The sequence below is a fragment of the Alligator sinensis genome, unplaced genomic scaffold, assembly GCF_000455745.1.
Source record: "Alligator sinensis unplaced genomic scaffold, ASM45574v1 scaffold872_3, whole genome shotgun sequence".
NCBI classification, from domain to species: domain Eukaryota; kingdom Metazoa; phylum Chordata; order Crocodylia; family Alligatoridae; genus Alligator; species Alligator sinensis.
In genome coordinates this window covers 1444599-1454688 of record NW_005842137.1, presented here as the reverse complement: position 1 = coordinate 1454688, position 10090 = coordinate 1444599, and the positions used below count along the sequence as shown (strand labels likewise).

The 10090-nt window shown below is 50.0% G+C and overlaps 2 protein-coding genes across 2 annotated transcripts in view; both read left to right on the top strand.

The window, feature by feature from the left end:
* Nucleotides 1-203: 203 nt before the first annotated feature.
* LOC112550536 lies at nucleotides 204-4537 on the top strand. The gene is made up of 4 exons (XM_025206025.1): nucleotides 204-239; nucleotides 1123-1214; nucleotides 2136-4461; nucleotides 4532-4537. The coding sequence occupies exons 1-4, from the start codon at nucleotides 204-206 to the stop codon at nucleotides 4535-4537; spliced, it is 2460 nt and encodes an 819-aa protein (XP_025061810.1).
* A 25-nt stretch (nucleotides 4538-4562) lies between these two features.
* The window catches only part of LOC112550534, a 14888-nt gene continuing 9360 nt past the window's right edge, over nucleotides 4563-10090 (top strand). The window contains 2 exon segments of the mRNA XM_025206005.1: nucleotides 4563-10085; nucleotides 10087-10090. The exon segment at nucleotides 10087-10090 is cut by the window's right edge and continues 2308 nt beyond it. Of these exon segments, the coding sequence (XP_025061790.1) occupies nucleotides 4663-10085; nucleotides 10087-10090 (5427 nt within the window). The 5' untranslated portion in view covers nucleotides 4563-4662.

Below are 10090 nucleotides of genomic sequence, written 5' to 3'. Positions count from 1 at the left end.
CTGAACCTAGAACCTCCAAAAGACAATGAGTGCAGCTCTAGCAATGCCCTCTGGGGGATGCTAGTGCTGGAATCTTATCGCATCTAAATCTTTCTGTGTTTCTAAGGCACCTTTTGCTGTCACATACTAGGCTGGATTCACCAGCATCTGACCCAGCGTATGTTAGAGTAGCCCTAAGGTTGCTCTCATTTATGCCTCTCACAATGACGCTTTTGAGCTACTTCTGGGGACCAGGCATGGTAGAGCTGCTGCAGAGAAGATGTAGAGGGTCACTGGGACTGTTCCCCTTTAGTTTGTCCTGGAGCCTTGTTGTACCAGACTTCTTGTGGTGAGCAGAGCTCATGGTTTCTACACAGGCTCAATACTTCTGGGTGCCCCAATGCAGCGTAGATGGAATATCATCAGACTTAAGAGTTTCTTGAGGATATCAGTAGAGCTGCTTGTAACTAAAGAATAGGAACCATCTGGAGCCAGCTTTTCAGCTAGAATAACTTAGTGGAGCTCTTTTGACTTCAATGGAGCAATTCCCTTTGACCCCAGCTGCAGATCTGCCCCATTTTTCCTTGCTCATTTAGGCTGGGAGACCAACTCAAATTTGGGCAGCCCCCTTACAAAAGAAGTGCGTCAGATTTTAATCAGCCCACAGGGCACAATATCCAGCCAGCCACACAGTTCCCACGGCCTGCCATGTGCTTCATTGCAACAAATGTTAGTATGCCGGACACCAGGCGTCGTGCTGGACAATGTGAAGAATGGGTGCAGCCTTCACAGGGTGTGAGGATGATCTCATGGCTCTAAGCCCCCCACACTACAAGCTGTGAGATACGGGCCCAGGTCACTGACCTGAGTCACTTCCCTTCTCTGCCTTTCAACTTCCAGATCAGTAAAATATGGATGACAATCCTAATCCATTTGCAAAGCACTCTGAAGCCCAGGGGGTGGAAACATGTTGATATAAGTCCCACTGAAAAGGAAACTGAAATTGAAAAGAACTGTCTTCCAGGAATGGGGATAAGGGACTTTACTGTTCTGAGAAAAGGAAGTTGGCATCATATGGGCAGAGGTATCTTGTATTTCTTTGGAAAGTCCGTTATTGATCCCTCTTCTCCTCTTCCTTTTCAGGAAATGCTGAATAAGGAGATGCCCCACTCTGAAATGCAAATCAAGTTTGGATCCCAGCTCAGGCATCAGGAACCAGAGGGCACCCCTCAGCTGTAAGTGCCAGGAACATGACCAGCTGGTTTGTCTAGGGCAAGATCAAAGAAGTGACAACTCCTTGCCCTCCTGTTAGCACCTTGCTCTGTCTCTGAGGCCGTTACACTGCTGGTTCTCTGCTCCTATGCTCTGCTGAAACCCCAGTGGGATGCTGTAATGCGATTAGCACCTGGTGGGAGGCATAGCTCATATTCGGCGCATCGTGGGAAGGGCAGCTTGACTGAATAGCCCTGCTACTTGGAGCAGCTCCGTAGGGGCATTTTGCTCAATGGATGTCTATTAGTGTGTTTGTAATTTCAGCATTACCTTGTCTAGCCTGTGGGCTAAGCGAGCAGTCATCTCTTCTACTTGCTATTAGGCAATGGCATTACTTCTTCAGCCCAAGCAGTAGAACATTGTTTTACTGCTCCGCTGGCCACTGCTGGCCGTCCAGTTCTAGTTGCTGCCCCTTTCCTACAAGCAATCTCTTCCTCGCTTTTTCTTCCTTTTACAAAGAGCAAGACTTCTTGTGGGTGGTGTCTTTTATTGAACTAACAGCATGGTTGGTATTGGTATAGCTATAGTCAAGCTTTCAGGTATTGTCCACTCTTCCTTAGGCCTCCTGAAATAATTAGATCAGTTATTTCAGCTTGATGGCCTGGATCATCCGCTATCACTGCTTTATATTTGGATCAAACTTTCCTCTTGTTTTACTGATTCACTAATTGGAGGTGTTTTGGGTGCTTTTTAGTCCCACCCCATGTGCAAAGGGTTAAACAACAGCCCCTTGAAACAGGTGCTGTCTGTGTTATGTTACCACACCAGCACTGTGGCGAGGCTGTCACACCACTAGCACAGCTCAAGGGTGTGGAGGCAGTGGAGCATGTTTGCACACATTGTTCCTGTGCACATCGCATGCCATCATCTATGCTTCTTTGCAGGGCACCACAGAAAGGGCCAAAAGAAGAAAACATTTCCATTGCTGCTGGGAGTGATTCAGGCCCCTGGAAAAGAGTGATCTCCATAGAAGAGGATCCTGTCTTGGACTTCATGGAGGGACAGCAGTGTTTCCCACAAGAGCTTACAGGCCAAAGCTCTCTGCTGCGAGAACTGAATGATGCAATAGCAGCTCTGAAACGAGGGCCAGAAATACGGAGAGACGAGCTCCTCCCACAAAGAGATGGTTCTTTACAGCTGAGCAGACAAGGTGGGGATTCTGGGCAAGGAACTGAGCAGGTAAAAGAGGCAGAACAGGAGGCACAGTGGAGAAATGACGCAGAAGCCAAGGTCTTGGAGGGGGCACTGGCAGTACTCGCCAATCAGGCCACCTTACGAGGAGAGCCTTGGACTGAGGGACCATCCCAAGCAGAACTTCATGCTCAGGAAGCAGAGCAGGCTGGTGCTTCTCAGCCAGCAGGGCCGGATCCAATTCACCCATTGGCAGTAACACAGGGAGTGAGCACCAAGGCAGATGTGCAGCTCCTGGGTGAGGCGGAGACACTAGAAATAATGAAGGGGGAGAGAGAGGATGCAGCTCTGCAGCCTCCTGCTGGGGCACAGGTCCTAGAAGAAACCCAAGGGGAGCATGCTGTCACAGATGTGCAACACCTGGATGCGGGTGAGACAGTAGAAGACAGGCAAGGAGACAGGGTTGGTACAAGGGTGAAATATCTGGATGAGGACCAATGGTTGGCAGTACCACAGGGAGAGGGTCTTAATGCAACAATGGAGACCCTGACTGAGGCTCAGCTATTAGAAGTAGTGCAAGGGCAAAGTGCAGATGCAGAAGTGCAGCCCCTTGCAGAGGCTCTGGCAGTAGGAACAGGGCACAGCAACAGTATGGAGGGGCAGGGTTTAAGAGCGGTCCAGGAAGAGAATGCAAGTGCAGATGTGCAGCCCCTGGATAAGGCTGAGGAGCTTGAAGGACTATGGGGAGAAAATGGAGCAGGCAGGGAGTGTGTGGGTGAGGTTGCAACAGTAGAACGTATGCAGGGAGAGAGAGATGCAGATGTGCAACAACTGGATGAGGAGGAGGCAAGAGAAGCACTGCAGGGAGGGAGAGAGGATGCAGAGATCCCACTCCCGGATGGGGTTGAGACACTAGAAATAAGGAAAGGGGAGAGAGAGGATGTAGATGTGCCACACGGGGATGAGGCAGAGGCTGTAGAATCAATGGAAGGAGAGAGTGCTGATGTAGACGAGGAGCACCTGGATGAGGTTCTGACACTAGGCATGACAAAGGGAGAGAGAGATAACGTGGATAGGAAGCATCTGGATAAGGCTCAGGTACCAAGAGTATCGCAAGGAGATCTTGTTATGGCAGAACTGTGGTCCCAGGATGAGGCTGTGGTACTAGGAGCAATGCAGGGAGAGATCACTGGTGCCGAGGTGTGGTCCCTGAATAAGGCTGAAACACTGGAAGTGATGAAGGGTGAGGTAGCTGATGAGGGGAGGCAGCAATGGGTAGAGTCTCAAGAACTTGAAACCGCTCATGGCAAGGGTGCTGATACGGATGTGCAGCACCTGGAGGCAGTGCAAATGTTAGAAGTAACAAAGGCAGGGAGTGCTGAGGTAGATATGGAACATCTGAATGAGGCCCAGTTAGTGGCAGTAGCACAGGGACAGGGTGTTGATACAGATGGACAAAACATGGATATGGCAGAGACAGTAGAAATGCCAAAAGGAAAAAGTACCGATTCAGATCTGCCATGTTTGGACAAGGCCCAAATGTTAGACATACAAGAGGGAGAGGAAACTGATGCAGGTATGGAACATCTGGATGAGGCCTGGTCATTGACAGTACCACAGGGAGAGGGCATTAGTACAGCTGTGCAGATCCTGAGTGAGACTCAGCTATTACAAGTTACACAGGAGGAAAGTGCAGACACAGAAAGAGATGTGCAGTCCCTGGAGGAGGGGCAGGCATTAAGAGGAGCCCAGGAGGAGAGAGTAGCAGCAGATATACTGCCCTACAATGAGAATCAGGAACAAGAAGAAACAAGGGGTGCAGACCCAGAGCATCTGGGTAAAGTTGTGATGGTAGAAGTAACAACAGGAGGGAGAGAGCTTCCAGTTATGCAACACCTTGAAGAGGCTAAAAAGCTTGGTGTGATTCCCAGAGAGAGAGAAGATGCATGTATGCAGATCCTTGATGAGGCTCAGGTCCTACAAGGAACCCAGGGGGAGCATGTTGACAAAGGTGAGTCACTAACAATAATGACAGGAGAAAGAGAGGATGTAGATGTGCCACACTTGGCTGAGACAAAAGTAATAGGATCAATGCAGGGAAGGAGAGCTGATATAGACACAGAGCACCTGAATGACTTTCTGACACTAGGCATGACAAAGGGAGAGACAGACGATAAATATGTGCAGCACTTGGTTAAGACTCAGGTACCAGAAGAATTGCAGGGACATCATGTCACGGCAGAACTGTGGCCCCAGGATGAGGCTCTGGTACTAGGAGAAATGCAGGGGGAGGCAACTAGCACAGAGGTGTGGTCCCTGGATAAGGCTGAGACACTGGAAGTGATGAAGGGTGAGGGAGCTGATATGGGGAGGCAGCACCTGGTGGAGCCTCAAGAACTTGAAACCACACATGGCAAGGGTGCTGATACAGATGTGCAGCACCTGGAGGCAGTGCAACTGTTAGAAGCAACACAGGCAGGAAGTCCTAAGGTAGATATGGAATATTTGGATGAGGCCCAGCTAGTGACAGGAGCACAGGGGGAGGGTTTTGATACAGATGGACAACACCTAGATAGGGCTGAGACAATAGAAATACCAAAGGGAGAAACTGCTGATGCAGATCTGCCACACTTAGGTAAGGCCCAAATATTAGAAGTAGAAAAGGAGATTGTGGCAGATATGGAACATCTGGACGAGGCCTGGTCACTGAGAGTACCCCTGGCAGAGGGCATTAGTATGGCTGAGCAGACCCTGACTGAGGCTCAGCTGTTAAAAGTTACACAGGGGGAAATTGCAGACACAGAAAGAGATCTGCAGTCCCTGGAGGAGGTGCAGGCATTAAGAGCAGCCCTGGAGGAGAGTGTGGGGGCAGATATTCTGCTCTGCAGTGAGGATCAGGAAGAAGAAGGAACAGAGGGTGAAAAGGGCAGTGCAGACAGGGAGCTTCTGAGTGAGGTTGTGATGGTAGACCTAACAGTAGAGAGAGAGGATGCATCTGTGCAAAATTTGGAAGAAGCTAAAAAGTCTGATGAGATTCCTAGAGAGAGAGACGATGCAGTTATGCAGGCCCTGCATGAGGCTCAGATCCTAGAAGGAACACAGGGGGAGTATGTTGAGACAGATGTGCAACACCTGGATGAGGCACAGGCAGTAGAAGCAATGCTAGGAGACAGTGTTGATGCAGCTAAGGAGCTCCTGGATGAGACTGTGGCACTAGATGTGACAAAGAGAGAGAGAGATGATGGAGATGTGCAGCTTCTGGATAAGGCTCATGTACCGAAAGTATCCCAGGGAGATCTTGTTATGGCAGAACTGTGGTCCCAGGATGAGGCTCTGGTACAAGGAGCAATGCAGGGAGAGATCACTGATGCAGTGGTGCGGTCCCTGGATAAGGCTGAGACACTGGAAGTGAAAAAGGGTAAGGGAGCGGATATGGGGAGGCAGCACCTGGTGCAGCCTCAATACCCTAAAACCATGCATGGCAAGGGTGCTGATGCAGATGAGCAGCACCTGGAGGCAGTGCAAGTATCAGAAATAGCAGAGGCAGGGAGTCCTGAGGTAGATATGGAACATCTGGATGAGGCCAAGTTAGTGGCAGCAGCACTGGGGGAAGGTGTTGATCCAGATGGACAACACCTGGATAGGGCTGAGACAGTAGATATACTAAAGGGAGAAACTGCTGATACAGATCTGCCATGCTTGGATAAGGCCGAAATGTTAGAAATACAAGTGGAGACTGATGCAGATATGGATCATCTGGATGAAGCCTGGTCATTGAGAGTACCCCTGGCAGACGACATTAGTGCAGCTGTGCAGACCCTGACTGAGGCACAACTATTACGAGTTACACAGGAGGAAATTGCAGATACAGAAAGAGATGTGCAGTCCCTGGAGGAGGCACAGGCATTAAGAGGAGCCCTGGAGGGGAGTGTAGGAGCAGATATTCTGCTCTGTGATGCGGGCCAGGAACAAGAAGAAACACAGGGCAATACTGGGGTTGTAGACAGGGAGTGTCTGGATGAGGTTGTGATGGTAGAAGTAACAACAGGAGAGAGAGAGGATGCAGTTATGCAACAGCTGGGAGAAGCTAAAAACCTTGATGTGGTTCCCAGAGAGACAGAGGATGCAGGGATGCAGGCCCTTGATGAGGCTCAGGTCCTAGAAGGACCACTGGAGGAGCATGTTGAGACAGATGTGCAACACCTGGATGAGGTTGAGTCACTAGAGGTAATGAAAGGAGAGCTAGAGAAAGCAGATGTGCCAAACCTGAATGAGATAGAAGCTGTAGAATCAGGGCAAGGAGAGACAGTTTATGTAGACACGGAGCACCTGGATGAGGTTCTGACACTGGATGTAACAAAGGGAGAGAGAGATGATGCTGATGTGCAGCACCTGATTAAGGCTCAGGTACCAGAAGTATCGCAGGGAGATCTTGTTATGGCAGAACTGAGGCCACGGGATGAGGCTCTGGTACTAGGAGCAATGCAGGGGGAGATCACTGGTGCTGAGGTGTGGTTCCTGGATAAGGCTGAGACACTGGAAGTCATGAAGGGTAAGGGAGCTGATGAGGGGAGGCAGCACCTGGTGGAGCCTCAAGAATTTGAAGCTGTGCATGGCAAACATGCTGATGCAGATGTGGAGCACCTAGAAGCAATGCAAATGTTAGAAGTAACACAGGCAGGGAGAGCTGAGGTAGACATAGAGTATCTAGATGAGGCCCAGTTAGTGGCAGTAGCACAGGGGGATGGTTTTGATAGGGGTGGACAACACCTGGGTATGGCTGAGACAGTAGAAATACCAAAGGGAAAAATTACTGATGCAGATCTGCCATGTTTGAACAAGGCCCATATGTTAGACGTACAAGAGGGAGAGGAGACATATACAGTTATGGAACATCTGAATGAGGCCTGGTCATTGACAGTACCACAGGGAGAGGGCATTAGTACAGCTGTGCAGACCCTGAGTGAGGCTCAGCTATTCCAAGTTACACAGGAGGAAAGTGCAGCCGCAGAAAGAGATGCACAGTCCCTGGAGGAGGGGCAGGCATTAAAAGGAGCCCAGAAGGAGAGAGTAGCAGCAGATATGCTGCCCTACAATGAGAATCAGGAACGAGAAGAAACAAGGGGTGCGGACCCAGAGCATCTGGGTAAAGTTGTGGTGGTAGAAGTAACAACAGGAGAGAGAGAGCATGCAGTTATGCAACACCTTGAAGAGGCTAAAAAGCTTGGTGTGCTTCTCAGAGAGAGAGAGGATGCAGGTGTGCAGATGTTTGATGAGACTCGGGTCCTACAAGGAACCCAGGGGGAGCACGTTGACACAGATGAGTCACTAGAAATAACGATGGGAGAGAGAGAGGATGTAGACGTGCCACACCTGGCTGAGACAGAAGCAGTAGGATCAATGCAGGGAGAGAGAGTTCATACAGACACAGAGCACCTGAATGACTTTCTGACACTAGGCATGACAAAGGGAGAGAGAGACGATGAACATGTGCAGCACCTGGTTAAGGCTAAGGTACCAGAAGAATCGCAGGGAGATCTTGTTACGGCAGAACTGTGGCCCCAGGATGAGGCTCTGGTACTAGAAGCAATGCACGGGGAGACCACTGGCACAAAGGTGTGGTCCCTGGATAAGGCTGAGACACTGGAAATGATGAAGGGTGAGGGAGCTGATGTGGGGAGGCAGCACCTGGTGGAGCCTCAAGACCTTGAAACCGCATATAGCAAGGGTGCTGATGCAGATGTGCAGCACCTGGAGGCAGTGCGAATATCAAAAGTAGCAGAGGCATGGAGTGCTGTGGTAGACATGGAACATCTGGATGAGGCCCAATTAGTGGCAGCAGCACTGGAGGAGGGTCTTGATACAGATGGACAACACCTGGATTGGGCTGAGACAGTAGATACACTAAACGGAGGAACTGCTGATACAGATCTGCCACACTTAGGTAAGGCCCAAATATTAGAAATAGAAAAGGAGACTGATGCCGATATGGAACAACTGGACAACGCCTGGTCATTGACAGTAGAACAGGGAGAGGGCATTAGTGCAGCTATGCAGATCCTGAGTGAGACTGAGCTATTACGAGTTACACAGGAGGAAACTGCAGCCACAGAAAGAGATGTGCGGTCCCTGGAGGAGGCGCAGGCATTAAGAGGAGCCCTGGAGCAGAGTGTGGGAGCAGATATTCTGCTCTGCAGTGAGGATCAGGAAGAAGGAACAGAGGGTGAAATGGGCAGCGCAGATGAGGAGCTTCTGAGTGAGGTTGTGATGGTAGATCTAACAGTAGAGAGAGAGGATGCATCTGTGCAAAAGCTGGAAGAATCTAAAAAGCCTGATGAGATTCCTAGAGAGAGAGAGGGTATGGTTATGCAGGCCCTGCATGAGGCTCAGGTCCTAGAAGGCACACAGGGGGAGCATGTTGAAACAGATGAGTCACTAGAAATAATGATGGGAGAGAGAGAGGATGTAGACGTGCCACACCTGGCTGAGACAGAAGCAGTAGGATCAATGCAGGGAGAGAGAGTTGATACAGACACAGAGCACCTGAATGACTTTCTGACACTAGGCATGACAAAGGGGGAGAGAGATAATGAAAACGTGCAGCACCTGTTTAAGGCTCAGGTACCAGAAGAATCGAAGGGAGGTCTTGTTACAGCAGAACTGTGGCCCCAGGATGAGGCTCTAGTACTAGGAGAAATGCAGGGGGAGACCACTGGCACAGAGGTGTGGTCCCTGGATAAGGCTGAGACACTGGAAGTGATAAAGGGCAAGGGAGCTGATGAGGGGAAGCAGCACCTGGTGGAGCCTCAAGACTTTGAAACTACACATGGCAAGGGTGCTGATGCAGATGTGCAGCACCTGGAGGCAGTGCAACTGTTAAAAGCAACACAGGCAGGAAGTGCTGAGGTAGATATGGAACATCCGGATAAGGCCCAGTTAGTGGCAGTAGCACAGGGAGAGGGTGTTGATACAGATGGACAAAACACGGATGTTGCTCAGACAGTAGAAATGCCAAAAAGAAAAAGTACTGATGCAGATCTGCCATGCTTGGATAAGGTCCTAATGTTAGACCTACGAGAGGGAGAGGAGAATGATGCGGTTATGGAACATCTGGATAAGGCCTGGTCATTGACAGTACCACAGCGAGAGGACATTAGTGCAGCTGTGCAGACGCTGAGTGAGGCACAACTATTACAAGTTACACAGGAGGAAGGTGCAGGCACAGAAAGCAACGTGCAGTCCCTGGAGGAGGAGCAGGCGTTAAGAGGAGCCCAGGAGGAAAGTGTGGGAGCAGATATTCTGCTCTGTGCTGAGGATCAGGAACAAAATGAAACACAGGACAAAACTAAGGTTGCAGATGGGTTGTGTGTGAGTGAAGTTGTAATGATAGAAGTAACAACAGGAGAGAGAGAGGATGCAGTTATGCAACAGCTGGGAGAAGCTAAAAAGCTTCATGTGATTCCCAGAGAGGCAGAGGATGCAGGGATGCAGGCCCTTGATGAGGCTCAGGTCCTAGAAGGATCACTGGGGGAGCATGTTGAGACAGACGTGCAACAGCTGGATGAGGCTGAGTCACTAGATGTAGTGAAAGGAGAGCTAAAGGATACAGACATCCCACACCAGGATGAGACAGAGGCAGTAGAAGCAATGCCGGGAGAGAGTGTTGAGTTAGAATCGGAGCACCTGGATGAGGTTATGGCACTAGACA

What these genes read in the sequence shown, in the direction of transcription:
- LOC112550536 (XM_025206025.1), top strand. Translation starts at nt 204, where the DNA reads ATGACGCTTTTGAGCTACTTCTGGGGACCAGGCATG. An exon ending in ACTTCTGGGGACCAGGCATG is followed by an intron (nt 240 to 1,122) that starts GTAGAGCTGCTG and finishes CTTCCTTTTCAG; the next exon opens with GAAATGCTGAATAAGGAGAT. An exon ending in CCAGAGGGCACCCCTCAGCT is followed by an intron (nt 1,215 to 2,135) that starts GTAAGTGCCAGG and finishes GCTTCTTTGCAG; the next exon opens with GGCACCACAGAAAGGGCCAA.